We start from the raw sequence: 24,015 nt of genomic DNA, 5'->3' as shown, positions 1-24,015 counted from the left end.
GACAAAAGTGAAAGGATATGAAACTACTTGCTGCCCTTTGTTCTTCTCATTCCCATTTTGATTAAAGTGCTCATGCCCTTCTCTGTATTTGGCATATCCTCTACTTTATAGCTAATTACATTTCCTGTCTGTCCTTAGTTGGAAGAGGGAACAATGTCTTTAAATGATGGAATTTTGAATTGATTTTCTTGGTAAACTAGAAAAGAGGAAGCAAGACTTTCTATTGCTAAATTATACCTAACATTTTGCTAATTCTACTTACATGATTCATCAATCTCTCTTTAATATACTCTCTCTAAATATGGAAATTGTCAATTCTGACCATGTGTCCAACACAGGCTGTGATGATTTAAGCTACTTACACAAGATCACACAGCTAATAGGTTGGAAGATGATATTTGGAACTAAGATCTTCATCACAGGCTGACCAGGTAGTACTGGAGTCAAGACATATGTATTGTTTGTACCTGGTAAGAGTTTGGGCACTTTGAGGCCAGAGAAATAGCACAGTGGTAGGGTGTTTGCCTTGAACACAGCTGATTCAGGATGGATAGTGGTTGGAATGCTGGCATCTCATATCGTCCCCAAGCCAGGAGTGATTTTTGAGCACAGAACCAGGAGTAAACGCTGTGCCACCAGGTGTGACTCCTTCTAAAAAAAAGAATTGGGGCACCAGCATCACATGCCCAGTTCTTTGCACTGAACCACAAACTTAAGTGACTAAATATCAGTGACTATGACCTCAGGGTCCTTGACCACCTCTTTGGAGAAAATCCTACCCTCGATGAAAAGGTTTCATGACACTAAATACATGTATTAGTCTTCAAGATCCATGCTAAATTTTTACAAAAAGAACTTTTGTACTATTCTGGCATGGGGAAGCATAGAATATTTCACTGAATTTTAAAATATTACATTGCAGTATCATGTCAGGATATCATATTTCATTTTCTGTTACATTACACATCTGAGAATATATTACATATGCCTATAGTTAGGACTAGAAGTATCCTGATAATTCTCTGGGTTTTAAAAAACAAATATACTCTATATTTTAATTTTTTAAATATGTACTGATAAGACAGTAGTGGCTACTAGGAATTGAACACTCTAAACTGGAAACACATGAGATTTCATGTTCCGTTGAATTAAATAAAACTATCAATTATTGCATTTTAGAACACCTTTTTTTAATATTAGCTTTTTTTTTCTGGACAACCTAACAGGTTTTAAATATAATAAGTGAATTACAATTTAGAGCCCATTTCTCTCTGCATTTAAAAAATGTATAGAATATTTGTAACTGGGGAGTGAGTTGGGAAACACCTTTTGGTGCTAAGGAGACCCCAGGATGCATTGAGGATTGAACAAGGCTCAGCTGCATGCAAGACTAGGACCCCATCTCCTGTATGGTCTTTCTGACTCCTTACTTTAAGTCTTTGCATTCAGGCCCATTACATTCTGGCCCCTTTAAGAAATCATATTAATATTAAGAGTATAGCTGAAGACTCTACTACCTAAAAGACCTTCCAAATAATTCAGAGAAATTCAATATAATAAATAATCAGCATGCAGCCTGCTTCCTCTTTATTTGGTTGATTTAAGTAAACTTAAATTCCAGTTTTTATTTTAACTCTTCACTAAAAATCGCATGCCTCCTTACTTCTATTTGCCACCTGCTTTTCCACCAATAGGGATGTTACGGGCAAAGCAGTTTTTTGTGACTTTCCCATCTAATTTCCTGCTGGATTGGAGCCTGGTTCCACCCATCAGCTTTTCCAATCACCTCCAAACTAGAATTTTAAGGAAGACATTTTTGTCTTCCGGTCCTCTTCTCATGAAACTCTGATTTGCCTACACACTTGGCTTCTTCTTGGTTACTGTTTGAATAATATATATAGATGATAGATGATAGATAGATAGATAGATAGATAGATAGATAGATAGATAGATAGATAGATATTGAATGATATATATATTATATAATATATTGCCTTCCTCTTGGCTATTGTTAGAATAATATGATATATCATATTATAGGTATTATATCATATTTTGTATTATTATATTATATTATGTTATATTATAATATGGTGTGGGGTTTCATAAGTGACTGTGACCAGAATGAATTTATAGAGAATCTGAGGGGGTTGGGTGGGGGGACCCATACTGGTGGCCTGGGATGGAACCCAGGCCAGGATGATGCCAAGCATGCATCTTACCTTTCCTTTAGAAGCATCCTGGTGGCTCTTACGCACAGGAGCAAGGGAGCTAGCCTAGCATGGCCATTGTCCATGTATGCTGATCCTCTGCTCTCCTTGCAGTGCTCATCCTCCTGATCGTCACCATGCGCAGGCGGAAAAAGGAGCCCCTCATCTTGGACGAGGAGCGCGACATCCGTGAGAACATTGTGCGCTACGACGACGAAGGAGGCGGCGAGGAGGACACGGAGGCCTTCGACATGGCAGCACTGCGCAACCTCAACGTCATCCGTGACAGCAAGACGCGCAGGGACGTGACCCCCGAGATCCAGTTCTTGAGCAGACCCACTTTCAAGAGCATCCCGGACAACGTCATTTTCCGGGAGTTCATTTGGGAGCGGCTCAAGGAGGCCGACGTGGACCCCTGCGCACCCCCTTATGACTCCTTGCAGACTTACGCCTTCGAGGGCAATGGCTCGGTGGCCGAGTCGCTCAGTTCTTTGGACTCCATCAGCTCGAACTCAGATCAAAATTATGATTATTTGAGCGACTGGGGGCCCCGCTTCAAGCGCCTGGCAGACATGTATGGCACGGGCCCGGAGAGCTTGTACTCATAGCCCAGGCACCTTGACTGGCAAAGCACTGCAGACCCCCAAGGGACATACACTCTCCCTAACCCTTCCAGGGGACCCCAGAACTCGACTCGACTTGCTAGAGAAACTTACTGAGTGTAAATGATCTCTTCATTTTTTAACCCCCTTTTTTCCTCCCGCCTTGCTGCAGCAAAACTCTTCACTGGATTGCTCCAAGGCATTGCGCTGACCACAGAAACTTTTGAGCATTTGAAGGCTTTTTGATAATTAGAAAATTAAAAAAAAATGCTCAGTGGCTTGGGAATAGATAGCAACTCTGGGATACTGTCGCAGGCACCTAAAACTCTTGTGAGGGAGAACTGTTCAGTTAAAGGGAGAGAATAGGGGGTTTGCCCTTGAAAAGACCTGGGACTTCCTGCATAGCATAACTTGGGAAATATTTAAGTTTCTAAAATCATTCTGTGATGTATCTAAAATCTAGCAAAATCTTCTTGCTGGTGGTTAGCCGAAATACTTTATTTAACACTATATATATTATTTTTATTTCTTTTTTTTTTAATTAAATACTTGATTTAAACACCATGGTTACAAAGTTGTTCATGGTTGATTTTCTGACCTGACATACAATGTACAATCTCTTCACCAGTACCCATTTCCCACAAATTATGTACCCAGATTCCCTCCTGCCTTACCCTCTGCCTATCTCTGTCTAAGAGCAGACATTTTACTTCTCTTTCTCTCTCTCTTGCTCTTGCTTTTGTTCATTCTGTCCCCTCCCCATTTCTCTCTTCCACTCTTCTCTGTCTCTCTGACTCTCTCCCTTTTTAACCTTTTTGTACACTGTAGTTTTCACTACTGTTAATGAAAAGGTACCTTTCATATCATGTTACCTGCTTTCAGCACTCAATTCTGTCCAGAGTGATGTTTCTATATTTTAACCATCATTGCCTAGTGGTCCCTTCTCTACCCTAGCTGCACTCACTGCTCTTTGTAGCAAGCTTTTTATAAATAACTGTTTCTTTTGATCCTCATCTCTATTGTCTCTGGATATTATTACCATACTATTTTTTTCAACTTCATATATTCCATGAATGAGTGATATCATATATATATATATATATATATGTATACGTATGTATGTATATATACATATATAAGATATCCCTCTTCCTCTGACTCATTTTACTCAGCATAATAGTCTCCATATCTATCCATATTTAAGCAAATTACTTCATCTTTCCTAACTGCTGTGAGGTATATAAATTCTCAGAAAATCCTACCCATGTGTAAACCACCTCCCCAATAAAACAAGGGAATATAATTTGGTGGAAGGCAAACAACATTGTTTTGAAAATCAATCAGGAAGGGTATCCTAATAAGAAAAGAGTGTTTTAAATTTTGTCCTTGTCCAGAGATGCCTGTGTAGGTATGAACAAAAGTTGCTGTCTATTCTTTGATTTTGTTTTTAATTATCTCTTCTGATTTGTACAGGAGAATATCTTTTCTTTCTTATTTGACACATAGTGGGATATTTTGGAGCCCTGGTCAATAATAAATTCAGGTCCATCTTATTGCCTCATGGTATTAAACTCATGAGAAGATTCTGATTTGTCTTCAATCTGGGTTAAAAAGGAAATGAAGTATGGAAACAGGGAAATGAAAGGGAGGAAAATAAAATTGAGCAACTGAGTCAGATGCAGCTAAATCACAGAAGAGAGAGCATATCTACAAACCTTCCAGAAGATTCCTCTGAGCTGTTTGAATGTACCAAGCAATGGAATAAAATGGAATTCTAGAATGAACACTAACAATTATTGAGATTTCCTTTGATCCAAGATTTCCTTTTTAGGTCCTCAATTCCATATGTTCCAGAGACTTCTGAGAATGTTTTAACCTTTGCCACTCCATTAATCTCTTTGGTTGTGAACATAATAAGTAAAGGACTGCTTTTTTTAAAGTATATCAAGTGTACTAATGTTACCAATATCAACCTTCATCTTTAAATTCTGATTCAGATTTCATTCCCCAAGAGAAAAAAACAAGCAATATATAATTCTATACAAGATGAGATGTGCCAGAATGAGGAAGGCCATTTCAAGTGGTTAAATGTTTGAGGTGGCCTTCTTAGAAAAAAATGACCAGTAAAATATGTCTACCTAGTATTCTTGTCTGGTTTAATACTATATACTGTGCATATATTTAAGTAAGAAATGACACATTTTTTTTCTGTTTTTAACCAAGAATTGGTGGGTTTCTATTGAACTCACTGATAGTAGAAAAATAGTTTCTAACAGTTTCTTTCTAAAAGACATACACTGGAACTAGAATATTGTTTTGATTAGCTGAGGAAAAATTATATAAGGTTTTGTAAACTTCCCAGAAAACCTTTAGAAATAATACATATGCGTGGCCTTCAGTATCATCCAAATAGACAATTTTGATTCTCTCAAAACAGTCCATTTATTTGAATAAAACATTCTTTCCTGACTATATAGAAATGCTCTTTGCTGTATTATTATAAATACATGTGAAAAACAATTTTATAACAGTAAAAGATTGTGACTTAGAGTCATCTGTGTAAGTTTTTCAGATAAAGGAAAAACATAGTAAACAAACCCAATTCAATAAAACTAGAGTGAGCTTAGGAATTAATTGGGTTACAATTGCAAGGTGCTGAATAAAGAGTTTTATTAATAATTATGTCTGCAGATAAATAAAAGTTTAGTCATTTGAATTAGGATCTCAAAACTTCTGATTGCACCACATAAAAATATGTAAGGGGAGTTATGAGTGCATTGCATAAAAAGAGTATCGTTGGTCCCCTTACTTTTCTTTTGTAGTTTGTATGTTTTTTGGTTTTTAAAGATAATTTTTTTCAAACCTACCAGCAATATATTTGTTGAGAAAAAGGTTCATATTGAAAGATTTTTAAATACATGCATATCATTCATTGCTATTTTATGTGTGAAGATTATATCAATATAGCATTGAAATAGTCTGTGGTAGACATTTTGGTTGAAAGAGTTGTAAGTAATCTTTGAGATAATATAAAGTAATTTTTGTATTAAGTACTCTTGGATGAATTGTGATGGGTGATAGGCCCATTTCTTGGTTTAGTTGCCTTTCTTCTAAAGTCTAAGTTTATGTTACTTAATTGATGTAAGACTTTAGAGAAAGACTATGTCTTAAACCTAGAAACTGAAACAGTTGAGAAAATTCAATGAAGATAGTCAAGAAATCAGGTGAAAGCACCGTAATGGATCCCTGTGAATTATTACTACAATTTAATGAGATAGAAGTAGTCCCCTAAAACAAGTATGTACATTTCCAACACCATTTCAAAATAGATCCTATTTGCAAGTGGGAGAAATGCTTACACTGCCTTGAAAATAAGAAAACACTGCCTTTTTGAACACAGAGAACCGGTTAGAAAATGTTTATCAATATACTGTTAATGTGATTTAAGGAAAATTCATAATTATGATATGAAAAAATAAAGTATCAAAACATGACATCAAGGAAGATTAGTCTATACCCTATGACTAACTAGAGATGCATAAAGAAACAATCTACTGGTGTTTAATCTTGAAGCTCCTGTTGGAGAAGAGTGGATGCACTAAAATTGGAAAGCAATAACTTAATTTCAAGTGCAGAGAATAGTTTATAAAGATATATATTTAAATATTTTACATTTATCTATTAAAGGACATTATTAGAAACAAGGTGTACAGATGATGTGTATTCTGAACTTTGTTTTTGTTTTTGGGCCACACCCAGTGACACTCATGGGTTACTCCTGTCTCTGTGCCCTGAAATCACTCCTGATTTGGGGAACCATATGGGAAACAGGGGATCAAACCAAGGTCTGTCCTGGGTCAGCTGTGTGCAAGGCAAATGCCCTACTGCGCTGTTAGCGCTCTGGCCCCTGAACTATTTTTTAATTGCATCATATTAGTCATCATCCATATCACAAGAATAGTTCTGAACTCCTTATCTGTACTGCTGTCAATGCAAACTTTTTTAAGTCTTTTTAAGAAAAAAGCAAATCAAAGCTGGCATCTGAAATCATTTTTTATTTTTAAATTTAGTTTTTACCACACTGTTAGGTTCAGGGAACCATATAGGATTCCCAGGGAAAGACTCTGGGGAAATAGTACCCACTGTGATATTATTACTGCCTCTTGAAGATCACTTTTAAATTGTAAATCTGGACTGGAGAGATAGTACAGAAGTTAAGATCCATATTTTGCATGCGGTCAATCCCTATTTGACCTCTTGTACTGCTGTTGGTGCCCTGAGTACTAAAGGGTGTGGTCCCCAAACCACAGAGAAATAATATCAGTGCACAGATTAGTCTAAAGTTAAAATAGTATTCCAAAGTCAGTTACAGATAATTAGTAAAAAGATTTCTTTTAAAAAGGTTATTGATGTAGAGATAGTTAGTAGAAACTTTCCTTAAAAAAATTGCCAAGATTAACTTGGCAAACTTGGTCCTTTGACATGTATTTTATCTCAGATTGACAGGAAATAATGTTTCAGTAATGACCACGGCCTTTTCACTTCACCTTTTCAGACTACTTTAAATTACTTTAAAATTTATGCACAATTATATGTCCTGGAGGAGGAACAGACTTCAGCAATTAGTCTCTTATACATGGTACAATTGCATAAGGTATGAGTGGCAATCTGATGTAACCCACATTACAAAAAATGTACATGATTATAGGTTATTTGCATTTGTATTAAAATAAAAACCTGAAGAAGCTTGAAATAAATATAATCTAAGAGGCAAAAAAAATTCATTCTGGATTAAGCATATTAAAGTTTGTAGGTACTTGTTGTAAATATTCATCTTAAATTCCCACTTTTAATTTGACATCTATTGACTTACAAACCATTTTCATTACCTTAATTGTTTTTAAATCACTACTTAAAGGTTTACTTGTAGTTGATCAAATTAAACTTGTTTAAAAGAACATTTCAGCCTAACTGTGGTGAAGAATGGAGCCAATTAATAGATAAGAGAATTTTCTTTTCATCTATGCTGTTAATTTGATTTTAAATAGTCTGCTGTTTAAATTATTAATGTATATTTTGTATATATACAATGAGATATGAAATTTAGCTAGGAAGCTAATACAATCATTTATCTGCAGACTAATAATCATAATCAAAATTTAGCATGGAATGAGAGAGATTTTTAATTTGAGTGTAGTTTAAATTGTTTTGGAGGTGAGGGATAAGACTATTTTTTAAAAGCATTATTTGAGGAACTTTGTGATTTGGCAGGCACTTAAAAGTAAAATTCCAGGAATAATTTTTCAAGCAGAAACAAGATAACTAGTGTATGTGTACTTGACATTTTGACATTTTGTTGTTATTCTCACTTCTACTGCAGGAGGTTAACTGAGACAGACATGTACCTGTGGCTATGTGTGTTTGCGTGTGTGTATGTGTGTGTGTGTGTGTGTGTGTGTGTGTGTAATTGAGGAATATCAAGATAACTCTCTGAAGTGACCCTAAAAAATCAAAATTATTACCTTGTCAGTGCCAATATGTTGTTGTCCTTTGAGCAGTATTTCTTTGCTTTAGGAATCTAATTTTATGGAATAAGAATTGGAGAACATTTGGCTGAACTATTTGGATAATTGCCCTTTATTTTTACTGGGCAGATGCAATCTCTTTGTTCACAGGAAATGTGATGTGTGAATTATTTATTATGGAATGTCACAGGTGCTGGTCCACAGAGGCCCAGCCTGCTGTAGTAGGAAAGACCCCTGATCAGTGCTGTAAAATCCGGGTCAGAAGCCAGTTCCAACACATATTTTGCTGTGCCCTGGATGCCATTCTAGTTCTTTGAACTTTTATCTCGTCATGATTAAAATTGAGTTAATTACTATCCTGTCTGTTTCCAAGATGTGTGAGATGATTAAGTAAAAGTGCTGTGTAAACTGTAAAACATTGTATAAAAAAAAGTAAGGCTTTATTATGGAAAATTATGGAAATTATATAATAAGGTTGATTATATTTATTGTTTTATGGTAAACACATAATTTCTGGGTTGGGGAATAATATGTGTTCAGTGGGGGAAGGAACATGCAATTAGTATCCTAAAATGACAAAAAATTACTCAGAGACAATTGGTATAATTATTAAAATCCACTACTTTAAACAATCATTTTATGAGTTCTTGAAAGCTGAGGATCTAACTCAGGCTAATTCAACCATTCATAAAAATTAAGGATGTCACCATGGGCAAGACATTAGAAATAAAATAAACAATTTTCATACATACTGATACTGAGGGAAAATGAGGTTTCAGATGAACTGACTCACATTATAGATCCAAGAAAACTGGGCTAGATTATTGAAAGATAACAGTGAACACAAGTGAGATGATCATTTTGCCATCCAGAGATGGTAAATGGAGGCGCAACAGATGTAATATCATGTCTATTATGAGCAGCATATGTAGCATTAATCATGTATACTCTACAAAAAATGAGTAGAGTAATATTTATTAATTAAACAAGCCAACCATTGTCTACTAATTTCTAACTTAGAAGCAGTTCAAGTATTTACTTGACAATCACTTACTTGCCCTCTTGCAAACAAAGATTTTGGAATTAAAATAACTAGCTAAATAACAACCACCAGATTCTGCTGTTCTGTCAGTGATCGCCAACTCATAAAATGAGTGTGTCCTATCACGTGTCCTCAACATTAACTGTCAGTTATCTGGTTATTGGAAGCTTCTGTGGCCCTGTATTATTATTATTATTATTATTATTATTATTATTATTATTAAGAAATAAGTTAATTGCTATGTAATGACTGACAATGTTGAGAAACTGCATAGCGGACTCTCAAAAACATTTAATTCTTGAATTTTCATTGTATTCATGACCTTATGCTAATGGTTTATATTTTTATAAATGGGAAAAATTATATGATCCACTACCTTACTGCTGTATATTTTTTGTGAGTAAAAACTGTTTCTTGTATATCAAAATATAGAATATATAGTATGTTGCATATGAAGAGTTCTTCAAAAAGAAACCAGAATATTTTAAACCACTGTCAGTAACTAATGAGCACTGACTCTGCTCTATTGTGTGCATTTAGCTTTATTTATTTTGCCTCCCAAGTGGTTCTCCCCGCCTCTATCCTGAGGATTCTTGGCCAAGGGGCCTGTGGTTCAATGAGAGGTCCCAGAGATGTGGTGCTGCCAAATTGGATATCTCTTGGCCTCCTTGGAGGTTCTCAGGGGATCCAGTGTTGCTTCCATTGATGACTAGGGAACCATCTGATATCACAAATTAAACTAAAGTGGGCCACATGCAATGTCTCACACTTAATCCCTTTACAATATCTTTAACCCCATAAAAATTGTTTCTATTTTTTTTCTCAACCCCTGCCCCCAAGTCAAGAAAATAAAAAGTGGGGCGGATCAGTCGTGCAGCGGTAAGGCATTTGCCTTGCATTCGTCTGACCTAGGAAAGACCCAAGTATAATCCCCCGGTGTCCCACATGGTCCTCCAAGCCAGGAGCAACTTCTGAATGCATAGCCAGGAGTAACCCCTGAGCGTTGTGGCCCAAAAACAAAAACAAACAAACAAACAAAAAGAAAATGAAAAGGAATACAAACTCACTACACACATTCAATGAATATTATATTAGCATATTAGGCTTGAAATTGCTCATAGTTTGAATAGATACCACATCTCACGAGAATATGATGCTAAATATTAAATGTGAAGGCAGGGCTTTTAGCATTTTGCTTTTGCTCCTAGAGATAATATGGCTATTGGTTCCAATTAATTTGCAATGAGCTGATATCTACTTGCTGAAAAAATATGTATGGCTTTTTTGAAAGCTGTTCTCTTCTATAGGTTTCTGAATTTCTTTATAAAAATTTAGAGACATGATCAATAATAAGTAAAATACTCTTAGAAATTTAGAAGGAACAGCTACTGCATATTTATGACACTTTCATATTAAAATGATTGAATCTCCCATCCCCACAATATTTTTGCTTACCTAAGTCATTTGGATAAATACAGTGCTTGAGAATTTCTTATTTACTACAGAATTGATCCTGAAGATGCAGTGTGACTGTACCTTGAAAATGAATAAAATTTAAGGTCAAAATATTGGTTAGAAAATGAAGATTATTCTAGCTCAGTTCAAACTTTCTTTAAGTATTAAAGTACTGAGTAACAGATAATGTGACAGAGGCAGGAAATAAAATCTTTAGAACTCAAAAATGCTATGGTCAGAATTATAGATGTAAACAAAATTCATGTTTATTATGAATCAATCAAGGCAGGAAATCAAGTGGTGATCATGTGAGTATTTTAGAATTTGGCTGTGTATAAAACAAACAAACAAAAAATACTGAAAAGCTGCAGAGAGATACAAAAGAAGTTTATTTCCCAAATGCTGGTCTACTTAAGACCTGAAATTGACCAGGCTGCTTCTGTAGCTGTGATGGGATTACCAGTTTGGATTCCATTGTACTTCTTTTGAACAGGACACTTACAAGTCTTATTATAATTAAATTCAATATTTTCTTCTAAGTGATTTCTAATCTGAAATTATCTTGATATTTTTCCCTTAAAGATGTCATTTTCTTAGCATCAGAAAAATCAAACTCAATACTTTCAAAATTCTTATAAGCTTTTGATTTTTCAAGCTAGATTTCGTCCACACCCAGTGATGCTCTTGGCTATGCGCTCAGAAATTGCACCTGGTTTGTGGGACCATATGGGACACTGGGAGGATCAAAGCACAATTCGTCCTAGGTTAGTGCACGCAAGGCAGATGCCTTACCACTTACACCACCACTCAAGCCCCTCATTCTGCCTTTTTAATGGAAAAAATAGTTGAAACCCAGAATAGCAGGAATTTATTCAAGAAAATATTGTGCATAGTAGACACAAAATAAGGAGTGGTGGAGGAAAAATTAACCCTTAGGTGGTGGATGACTTGTCATTTTTTAATATTTTAAGACTATCACAGAGGTCTTCAAACTACTGCCCGCTGGCCACATATTGTATTTATTCCCATTTTGTTTCTTCACTTCTAAATAAGATATATGCAGTGTTCATAGAAATTTGTTCATAATTTTTGTTTTTACTATAATCTGGCTTTCCAACAATCTGAAGGACAGTGAACTGGCCCCTGTTTAAAAAGTTTGAGGACCCCTGAACATGGATTTGTGAATAGGGAAGTAAAGAAGACATTCAAAACTCATTTCAAAGCCAGACTCTACCATATTAGGCTTTAGTTTTTTTTATAGCATTTAAGATGCTTTATTCCTTAAAAATGTTCAAACTGGGAGAATTGTGTTCAATAATATGTTTAAAAGAAATGAGAAATATATATATATATATATATATATATATATATATATATATATATATACACTATCTGTAAAGGGGTGATACAAATTTTCTCTGGACTCTGATCCCTGCCACTTGTGGATGGAGTTCTTTGTCCTGAGAATGGAAAATGTCCTCAAATTTGGGCCAAGTACATATTTCGAATTTCACCATTCTTTTAACTCCACACAAATGACCATGAAGTAAGTCCAAACACGCACTAAACTTTGGGAAAAAAGAAGTAGAATAATAACAACAACAATAAAAAGATAGTGGGCTGAGACTACACAGGCACAGAGGTAATTCTGGCAAGAGTTGTCCTCCCAGTGCTATGTACATGCCCCCCTTTCTTGATTAATGCCTGTTGTGCTCCATCCTTTTCTATGATTTTCTATCAAATATGATCAACAATTAAGAATGACCAAAAAATGGGGCCAGAAAGATAGTACAGCAGTAAGACATTGCCTTGCATGCAGCCAACCCTGGACGGACTCCATTTAATTACTGGCATCCCAGGAGTGATTTCTGAGCACAGAGCCAGGAGTAACCCCTGAGCACCATCAGATATGACCCACAGACAAAAAAATAAAATAAAATAAAATAAAATAATAAAATAAAATAAAGAGTGACTAAAAAAGTAGACAAGACACCAGGGCTATGAATTTTAGTAGAACCTATAATCTTCAGATGTAATTAACCCATAACCTAGAAGTCTATATAGAAAGTATTTAAAGAAATAAAACAATAAATCTTACTTTTGGCAAGTAAGCTTGCAAAAATAAATTATACATTCATAAATGAAAAAGCTACTTTAAAATAAAAGAGCATAAGGGAGTATCACTGCATTCAACACTGCATAAGAGAGATTTAGTCAACTAAAATATAGACTGGGAGAAATTAGCTGGATTGTAGCATAATGAGAATTTGAAAACATATAGTCCTATAAATACAAGGGACAAGAATTGAATTCCAAGACTTAACATACATTGACTATTGTGATTATTTACAATTTTAGTAGACTTTCCCATCACCTTATTCTACTCCACATAACTAATGTGGCTCTATTTTTGATGGTTTAATTCTGCATAACCCTCATCCTCTTGATGCTATGGGACACTATTATTTGATTTATTCTACTCCAAAGTTACTTTTCCAAATAGACATAAATGTACAAACTCTAAACCCCAGTGAAACTAAATTTAAAATGTTCACTGAGGTTTGCAGTGTACCTGTGAAAAGTATAGACGATTAGATATTAAACCAAATTAATAAATGGAAATATATTTTCTCTTATATTTCCCATGGGATGTATATGTGATTGCATTTGTAGTTCTTGATGGAGTCTTACATTTATTTGAGATGTTAAAGGGGGCTCTTAAAATTAACAGAAAAGACTCATTATGATGATGTAAGTGGCATCAATCACAGCATTGCTTACTCCTCCACATACACTATCCAAAATCTTCAATTATGCCAGCCCAATTATATGTTCTACAATAAAAAAAAATGCAGCCAGTGAAGATGGAGTTCTTCTCCAATTTTCTCCCACCCTATTGGTCTGACCCATACTCCTAGCTGATTTTGTTCATATGTTCTATCAACATCTTCCTGCTGCACTGCACATTTCATAAGCTAGACTTAGAGAAGGGTTGTGGTATGGTTTCTTTGTGCCTCTAAAGAGAGTGAAAGGTGAATGTGGTGTTATTAGAACTTATTCTCAGATGTAAAGAAGTTCAGAGTTTGGAGACAGACAGAGCACAAGATTTGTGCATAAATGTATGTATTTGCCTCACCAGAGAAAATAATCAATGGGTAAAATCAGGCATTCTTATTTTTGTTGCTGCAGAAAATATACCTAGTATCGAGTATGATGGGACACATTTATCTTTTATAAACCTAATATAATTTTATATTATATTTTTATTTATTTGAAACTTAGGCCAATAGCTAGCTTTTACAGCAAAGGTAATTTGTGAAATGGCACACCAACGTAAGAAGAATATCTTATTTATATGACTACTTTTATTATCCATAATTATCTCAGGGGAGATTTATATCAAAAGAATACTCCTTTACTAAAATTAAAAAACTTATTTACTTATTTAACTATTTTTGCACATATATATGCATAGGACGTGAAGTATCTGCATTTAACATTCAAAAAAAGTGAAAACAAAGAGGTTTTACTTATTGGCATGTATTTCCTTCTTTCCTTCCTTTATTCCTTCCTTCCTTCCTCCCTTCCTTCCTTCCTTCCTTCCTTCTTCCTTCCTTCCTTGTTTTCTTGCTTCCTTTGCTTCCTTCCTTCTTTTCTTCTTTCAATCTTTCCTTTCTTCCTTCCTCCCTCCTTCCCACTCTTTCCCATTCATCCTTCCTCCCTCCTTCCCACTCTGTTTCCCATTCATCCTTCCTCCCTCCTTCCCTTCAAGCAGATAATTCCTGACAGAGCTCAGGGGACAATATGCGGTGCTTGGAATAAAACCTGGGATAGATGCATGCAAGGTAAGTGCCGTCCCACTAAACCAACTTTCCAGTCACAAGATTATCATTTCCTAACATTATTGTAATAAGTCATGCTAGAAATCCACAATCATTTTACTGTGAAACATACCGTATTTTCCAGCATAGAAGACAACTTTTTAACACATGAAAAACTTCTTAAAAGCTGGGGGTAGTCTTATACGCTGCTATACGACATGATGAAAATTACTCTAGAGGTAAGGTGTCAGCCTTGCAAGCGCTAGCCAAGGATGGACCGCGGTCCTATCCCCCGGGGTTCCATATGGTCTCCCCAAGCCAGGGGCAATTTCTGAGCACTTAGCCAGGAATAACCCCTGAGCATCAAACGGGTGTGGTTTTGAAAGGTCTTCAAAGTAGTGAAAATAATTACAAACTTCATGAATTGATGGAGAGGTGAGGAATAGGACTTGGCAATAAAGTGCATGGTTTAAAGGCATAAAACCTGGGTTTTATATCCTTGTCAATAGGAGAAGAAAAAATTAAGATTGGGTAGAGAATAGAACTAAAAGTTTTAACTTCTGAACGAATACCCAGGAGTGGGGAGAGAGGGAAAAGGAGAAGTAAAGTGAAAGACAGACAAACAGACAGACACAGAGAGGTAGAGAGACCGACAGAGATAGAGAAAAAGAGAAAGGGAGCTACAGGTAAGGCACTTGCCTTGCACAAGTCCAACTGAGATTCAGTTACACACACCACATATGGTCCCCCAATCACCTCCAGAAATAATCCCTGAATGCAGAACTAGAATTAACCCTTCTCACGCCTGGTTGTGCCCCTGTCCCCCAAAAATCAAACAAATCAGACAAACAAACAAAAAGAATATCCAGCATTGAAAACAGTGACAAAAAGAAGACCTCAACCGCTATTGAGATAATAGAAAGCTTTGCTATGACAATTGCCTTCCCACATGTAATTAATTCAAATTTTCTTAAATATCCTGATATGAGCAAAATACTTATATTATCTAAATTTATACTGACACTATTTAAGGATATTTGTTTAAAATGGTGATAAAAATAGTTATCAAAGATCACAGAGGTACAGCAGATAGGTGTTTTTTTATTTTCTTTTTGTAGGAGGCTTACCAAGGTTTAATTTTTTGTTTGTTTGTTTTTGTGTTACACCCGGCAGCACTCAGGGGTTACTCCTGCCTCTATGCTCAGAAATCGCTACTGGCAGGACCATATGGGATGTCAGGATTCCAACCACCAACCTTCTGCACGCAAGGCAAACACTTTACCTCCATGCTATCTCTCCAACAGCTGAAGATTTAATTTTTAGTATCCTGTTGCAAATCAGCTCCTGATGAGGTTGACTGATGGAGGGATGGAGGATGAGGCCTTTCTCCTCCAGCTCGGACCACGCATCTGTTACCCTGTTCAGCCGGTGGTTCTGAGGTGAATGCAGCAGGAAGAAAGCCAACAGGCAGTCAGGCTTCCGAAGAAAACATTGAAGAGGCCAAAGCCAAAATGCCTAAGAATGGGCCACAGGAAAAAAGCCCCTCACCTTCCACAGACCCTTGCTTTTATGCCCCAGAATCAGGTACCACCCAATGGTGGGATCGGATACCATCCATGGTGGGAGCAGAATCAGGTACCACCCTAGGGTGGGAGCAGAATTCCAGGTCACACCCTAGGGTAGGGCACAATCACTGATCAGGGTAGGGTCAGTAACATAATAATCCCATAAAAATGGCACTGGAGGTAAGGTGCCTGCCTTGCCTGCGCTAGCCTAGGACGGACCGCGGTTCGATCCCCCCGGAGTCCCATATGGTCCCCCAAGAAGCCAGGAGCAACTTCTGAGCGCATAGCCAGGAGTAATCCCTGAGCGTCACAGGTTGTGGCCCAAAAACCAAAAAAAAAAAAAAATGTTTACATACACAACAGTATCCCATATGATGCCCTGACCACCACCAGATGTGACCCCAAAAAGAAACAAAACAAAACAAAGCAAAACAAGAAAAACTATCAAAATTATTCAGACTATCCAAAATTCATGTCAAATTTCTTACCTGTCTTTGAATCCGATTTCCCTAATCTTTTTTTGTTTGTTTGTTTGTTTGTTATGTTTTGGGGTCACACCTGGCGGTGGTCAGGAGTTACTCCTGGCTCTGTGCTCAAAAATCGCTCCTGACAGGCTCAGGGGACCAAATTGGGTGTCAGGAATCAAACTCGGCTCCATCTTGTGTTGGCCCATGCAAGGCAAACGTCCTACAGCTGTGCTATCTTTTGGGCCCTAATATCCCTTATCTAACCATTAATATGTTTTAAGTGTTTCTAAGCTTCTGTGTAGGATACATGATGGTTATTTAAAATGGTTAATTAGATATTGTATCTAAGGAGCAAATTTTTTTCATTTACTTTGTGATCTTGTATTGCCCAAATCATTCCAGTGTTCTGTGTAATAGCATTCTTGAAAAGTTTATTTCTTCATATTTTATATACTCTACTTAACTAAAATTCTGAGGGTTGAAGATTTTGCCTTTCATAACACAGTGCTCTTATGAAATTCAGAGAGCGACAGAGATAGCACACAATAAACTCTCAGAGTATTGTAAAAGTGTATGATTTTTATATGATTTGATTTTTGTATCAATAACTCACACATAATATCTATTACATTATTATAAGTATAAAACTTCCCAGTGACTTCAGCATACTTTACATTGCTTTACACTCTTAATATTCAAGTAAGTACTACACTGATGGGTTATGTGGTATTATGTGGTATGAATAAAAATGAAAGTCATGATTTTATAAATTGATTAAAATTAAATTAAAAATAAAAAGATACTTTCTGTAATTGAGTCACAATAAATACTGAAAGGACCATGAGGCTAGGCAAATTTCAATGGATATTAAAATTTATGTGTAATACTTTATTATAAACATATTTGTGACATTTATATATTTTCCTTACTGTATTTATTAATAACAAACTATAATCTTAACAGTGGAAATATCTGTCAGACATTACTATAATCAGGTTATCATTAAAAAAAAGTTTACCCAAGGCCCCTTGAAAAGCTATTTTGAGATAGATATAATACCACTTTTCAATAAACTGTTCCTAATCGTAAAAATATATATCGCAAACCCAAATTGAAAAATAATCTCCAAAATAATGAATCTGTTCTTAAAAATTTTCAAGATGAATGAATAAAAATTATGCGCTGTTATAGATGAAAGGACAGAAGGGAATATGTATGCTATGTATCTCATCTCATATTTGGAAGGCATATTTTAATGCTTCTATGAAAATATATACTTAAAGTCAACCTCTACCTACAAATTTTCTGCAAATTAAAATCCCTCTTATACTTATTTTCAAGAAACAAAGAAAATACTTGAGTTTAGTATTACTCATATATTAAATAGAATTATTCTAGCAACTAAAATAAATTAAAATAGGTAATTAGATAAACATAGGAGGGGACTTTGTATCTCTATAGTGATTTATATAATTTAGAGCTAGGAGCATTTTCTATGGTGATCACTAAAGTGCTACTAACCTCTACTTCCGTTTCTCTTATGACAATATATTTTTTCTTATAAAATTTCAGCAGATGCTTTATAAAATTTTTTTATTTTTCAACAATATAAGTTGGCAATGGCTAATTTTCTTACAAACACTACTTTTCAAATTGCTACTTAGAAGGTTGTAATAAGTGTTAACACTTTTCTTTGATGTTAATGACAGAGTATGTGACTGGGTTGAAACAAATTCATTAAGAGAACATCTATGTTTTAAGTGAAGATTAGAAATATATTTTAGGCTGGGACTAGAGAGATAGCACAGCTATAGAGGGTTTGCCTTGCATGCAGATGGATCCCATATGGTCCCCCAAGCCTGCCAGGGGTGATTTCTGAATACAGAGCCAGGAGTAACCCCTGAGAGCTGCTGAATGTGACCCAAACAAACAAACAAACAAAAAAAAAAAACAAATATTTTTTAAGAAATGACTATTTGAAAAATACTGATACTATAGCAAATATTATGATATGATTTTTTTTCCAGTGGCCTACTTATCATTCATTGTGCTGATGAAGAAAATCATAAATGTTCTAATGGTTTAAGCCATTGCTGAGTGGCTATTCAATTCCTACCATTTAAAGAATAGCCTGATTGTGCGAATGAAATATTTGTATACTAGAAATTGTAAAGGAAGTTTTATTATGTCTAAGAATAGGATAAAATACCGTATTTCTTGCTCAATAAGATGCACCTGGCCATAAGACAAACATAGTTTTTAGACCAGGAAAACAAGAAAAAAATATTCTAAAGCAAATGGTCTGCTAAAATATTCGTTTGCTTGTTTTTTTGTTTGTTTTTGGGTCACACCTGGCAGAGCTCAGGGATTACTCCTGGCTTTATGCTCAGAAATCACTCCTGACAGGCTAGGGGGACCATATGGGATGCAGTGATTCGAACCACGGACTTTCTGCATGCAAGGCAAATGCCTTACCTCCATGCTATCTCTCCGGCCCCTGGTGTGCTAAAATATTTAATAAACTATAATAGAAAAAGATTTCAACCACGTTAAGTGAACAGCAGTCAAAGTGACATTAAAAATCATTATGACTCTTTCTCCTTCCTTGCACTCAGGCTTCAACTCCAGGCAGCATTCACTCCATAAGATGCAACTTTTTTTTGGGGGGGAAAGTACAGCATAAAATATAAAAAATATGGTAAAATTTAGTCTCAGAAAAAAAAGATGATCTCATACTTTTCTTACTTTAACGATGCCAAGAAATATAATTGTATTTTTAAATTATTGCTTACCCTTTATTTACAATGTCATTCGCATGTCTGATGTATTAAATAACTTCTGGTTCACTTGATTTCTTCTGCCTTTCAGAGAATATGAGTTATTCAAATAGGAAAATTTACTCATTCCATGTCTTCATTTAATGGATAGGGAAACCTGACTCCTTTGAACTTTCTCTAAATAATTTAAAACAGATTTCGTTATTGTAAAATCATTTCTTTAATCACCATGGTTACAAGCATGTTTGTAATTGGGTTTCAGCCATAAAATGCACACACTCCCTATACCATTGCAACTTTCTCACCATTTCCTTATCATTCCTTGTGATAAACTTATTAATATGAGCTAGTTGGTCTTTCCAGCCCTCATCTCTATTGTCTCTGGATGTTATTATTATATAGTCTTTTATTTTTCTTAAATCCCACATATGAGTGAGACTATTCTGCTAACACAGATTTCAGTAATGTGTATTTTCTAACAGTGTCTTTCTCTTTCATTCCCAACAGCTGTGTTACATTATATTTCCACAGGGTGAATAAACCCAGTTCAAATGATGTATATATCTACTCCTGGAGGCCATTGTTTATAGAATACTGATAATCATAATATTTCCCAAAGTGATAGAGACATATCTGGGTGAGACTCTCGAGTCTAGAGGATGTTTCATCAAATATAAGACAGGTTTTGTTAAGCTGATGCAAAGGAAGTGATTTTTGAAATAATATTTTTTTTAACTCAGGTAAGAAGGGAAGACAGTACTTTAAATGGTTGTTGGAGGTAAGATAAGGCAGTCCATAAGAAAAAATGTGTGGAACAAGGAAGCTCCTTACTATCAAGAATAAGTTCATGGAAGTAGAACATCTTACTAATTTGACCAGTAATAAGATTATGATGGAAAATTGCAGCAAATACATCCTTACCTAGATGATCTCTTCATTTCCATCAGAGAAAGAGAGAGGAGGAGATCCTAATATGGTGTTTAACAATTTTCTACATTCACTCCATATAACTTTTTAAAATCAATTTAATTTTCAATGTATCTATTACACTCATCTTAAGGAATTGTCATGAACCAGTAAAGAACAGTCCTACTTGTGGATACTAAAATTTCTGCTCATCCCTATTTTACTTTTCCAGATTTAATCAACTTTTAAATTTAAGTCATTTGATGTATTTTATTCTCAACTATTTGCTTTGTATTATTGTTCAAGTTTTAGGAATGCCTCTGTGTTCATAAATACTGGGGAATATTAGAAAGAACTTGGTCTACTGAAATAATCCGTTCTTATCTATACAATTTCAAATAATCAGACTTCTGAAATATGTATTTCTCTTAGGAATTTGGGAATCCACAATTCAAAATATCTACAACTTCTTGAAAGAGAGAAAGAACACATGATATTTTTTAAAAAGTATTTGGAGCTAACAGCAAACTAAAGTTTCCCAGTCCCATTGTATCAGAAGCAAAGAATTAAGACAAAGACTAGTTCCTAAGAACTGCTTAGAAGCTTCACAGGAGTAGCAAAGTTACACTCAGGAGAAATAAGTTTCTATTAAAATACGACAGAGCATTTAACTGCCCTGATCTATTCTCTTTGGAGGTCATTCAGTATTTGCAGTGGAGTTCTTTTTCACTTTTAAAAATGCTGTTGAAAGCTTTCCTTTTGCTTCTCAAAGAATTCTGCCTTGCTTTACAGGCAATACCCACAGAGAAATGAAAGTTACTTTGTGTGATATTACATTGCATTTTACATTCAAGGACACTTAGAGATGTGCGAATTGTATAAAAATTAAAACAATATTTTTCTTTCGATAGAGAATAAAAGATCCCAAAATGTCTATTTCTCTTCTTTCGTCCTTTTTACCTTAGTAAGACTGGAGATGATTATAAACATATTATGAAGATGATCATTTGAAATGACTTAGTGATTGCTTGTTTATTTCCTTTTTTATTGTATAGAAAATACAGATTAATTTGATAACTTAGTAGAGATAGGTGAACAAAAATAATTATTTAATAACTTCAAATTCTTTGAAGATAAATGAATTTAGGATACTCTTTTCAGGTGCACAGGTATATAGGCAATTATCTTTCTAATAATTAAAAATAGAAACTAGTACTCTAGCAAAGAATTGAAAGTACTCTCAAAATAATTTCTAATATTTACTATTGGACTTAGATCAATTCATTTTACCCTTTTGCTATGAAAATAATTAGTGGATTATTTTATTTATTTAGTCTGATATAAGTAATGGGATAAAGAAAGCTTTTGACTGATTACTATACCACAGAATATAACTAAAGGAGGAAATAAAGGAAGCTTAAAGTCATGTTTATCTCCATGTATTCATGAATGCATATATGAGCATGCAGGTTTCTGTAGAGCTTGCCAAAATATGCAAATCCAATTTAAGTCAACTCTGACTCAAGTAATACTGGTTTGATTATAAGTCATTAAATTGCTAGAATTCATCCTTCTAATAGTTGCTTCCAATTACCTTATCTCACTGATAATATCCAAGTATTAGTGTGATAAGGCAATGATGAAGTATATTTCTCTGGTATATTATGAAACTGAAATAACAAACAATGAAGTATTTTATAAGAAAATGTAACATTTTATGTATTGCTTGGGTAATTGTTCTTTAAGAATGATAAATTTTAGGGCCAGAGCGATAGCACAGTGGGTAGAGCATTTGCCTTACACACTGCTGACCCAGGTTTGATCCCCAGCATCCTGAGCCAGCCAGTAGTGAATTCTGAGTGCAGAATTAGGAATAACCTCTGAATGCCACTGGGTGTGGCCCAAAAATTAAAAATAAAAAATAATAAACATATACTTGCACTGAATTAGATCACATAAGAATGATTACATAAAAATTTGAACTATAAAAATAATAGTGCCTAAAATATTATAGCACTATTACTCTCCAGAAAGGAATTTATTCAATGAAATTCACTTCTTCTATCAAAAAATATTTTAAATTTAATTTTGAGATGAACTTTTTTTTTAATATAATTTTTATTTTGATCCTCGTGGCTTACATATTTTTGACAATATTATTTTAGGTACATATTTACATAAAATCAAGGGGGATTCCCATCACCAGATTGTCTTCCCTTTACCTCCATTTTTGTCCTCCCTCCCATTTCCTCTTCCCTCACCCTCAGGGCGGCTAGAATATGTGGTCCCCTCTGTATCTGACCTACTACTTAGTAGTCTTGCACCTGTTTGGTCTTGATGTCTCCCTTATTTCCCCCTCTAACTGGAGGCAGGACTAGCTAGTTCAAGATGCATGGTTTTGTTTGAAAAAGAGAAAAGTAATAAGCTGGGGTAAGAGACTAATATGCTGAAATTGGGCGGAATCCTTCTAGGGGCTCTCATCAACGCTTTGAGAGATGAAGGAGATAAAGAAGGTGAAACACTCCCCCATTAGCAAAAGAAGTGTCAAATATCCAGTGAGGATTCCAGCTATATCGATTAGCACCATAAAAAAACAGGCAAAAAAAAAAAAGAAAAACAAACAAAAACAAAAACAAAAAGAAACAAACAAAAACAAATCAAAACGAAAACCTCCATGGTTTTGAAATAAGAAACATGGCATAGCACATAAAGAAAAAAAAAAGAAAAGAAGAAAAAAAAATAAGTATAACTGGGGACAACAATTTCAATAATCACACTCAAACAGAGAAATCTACCAAAGATAGGTAGGTAAATAAAAATGATAATAATAATAAATGAAGATAAAAAAATAATATATATAAAAAAAATAACCGAGGTTTTGTGCTTTTTGTATTTTTGTTTTTTCCCTCCTGCCCTGGTACAGTAGATATTGGGGTCATTCAAAGAGGAATTCACTTGGCCTAAGAAATATGGGGTTTCTCCGTCCTTGGAATATATTGTCATGGGATCAACTATAGACTCTGTTCAGGATCATTTATTCTCCCGGTGGTGCTTTTGTGGTGTGTGGAAGATTTCTGCCCTTTCCTGGGTGATACAATCAGACCTCTGTGTCTAGAGGTCTCAGTATCTGCACGGATCCTGAGGTGGGACTTATCATGAAGTCAGTCTTTGTGGTTCTAGAGGTTCTGTTCCCTCAGTGTCATTTTAATTCATCTTCTGTGGTTGGAGATCTTGGTCTTTGTGTTGAACCTGGGATGGCGCCTAGGATAGCGTCTTTCTTTGTGCTTCCCAAAGCCCCATTCCATTACAATTGTCTCTGCCAGACCTTTGGAACTGGGGATCATAATTATTGTGCAGGTCATAGTTCAGACCCTAAACTAGGGCTTTTTTATTGGTCCCAAGATATATACAGTCTGGTCATGGTTCTAGCAGCCAGTCATCTATAAATCACGATCTTGCCTTTTGGGCCTACCGAAGGGTGACAAGTCTTCTGGTTTTGTCTTGTCATTGGCTGGTAAGGTAGGCTATTCTGTTCTAAGGTCAAGTTGTTCACATTTTCCTCCTTGTCAGGATATCATGTTAGAGCTGGTCCTTGTTGGTGACCCCACAGTATTAAGGCTGTCCTGGCTGGGATTTGTTTCTTGT

The 24,015-nt window shown here is 35.2% G+C and overlaps 1 protein-coding gene across 2 annotated transcripts in view; it reads left to right on the top strand.

Moving 5' to 3' along the window:
* CDH7 (cadherin 7) overlaps positions 1 to 2,849 on the top strand; it is a 145,805-nt gene extending 142,956 nt beyond the window's left edge. For both annotated transcript variants that reach the window (XM_049782176.1, XM_049782177.1), the window contains exon 12: positions 2,325 to 2,849. In XM_049782176.1, coding sequence (XP_049638133.1) covers positions 2,325 to 2,818 — 494 coding nt within the window. In that variant the 3' untranslated portion in view covers positions 2,819 to 2,849. The remainder of the gene's footprint in view (positions 1 to 2,324) is intronic.
* The last annotated feature ends 21,166 nt before the right edge of the window (positions 2,850 to 24,015 follow it).

This window comes from Suncus etruscus, chromosome 10 (genome assembly GCF_024139225.1).
Source record: "Suncus etruscus isolate mSunEtr1 chromosome 10, mSunEtr1.pri.cur, whole genome shotgun sequence".
Lineage (NCBI taxonomy): Eukaryota > Metazoa > Chordata > Mammalia > Eulipotyphla > Soricidae > Suncus > Suncus etruscus.
This window is presented reverse-complemented; position numbering and strand designations above follow the sequence as displayed.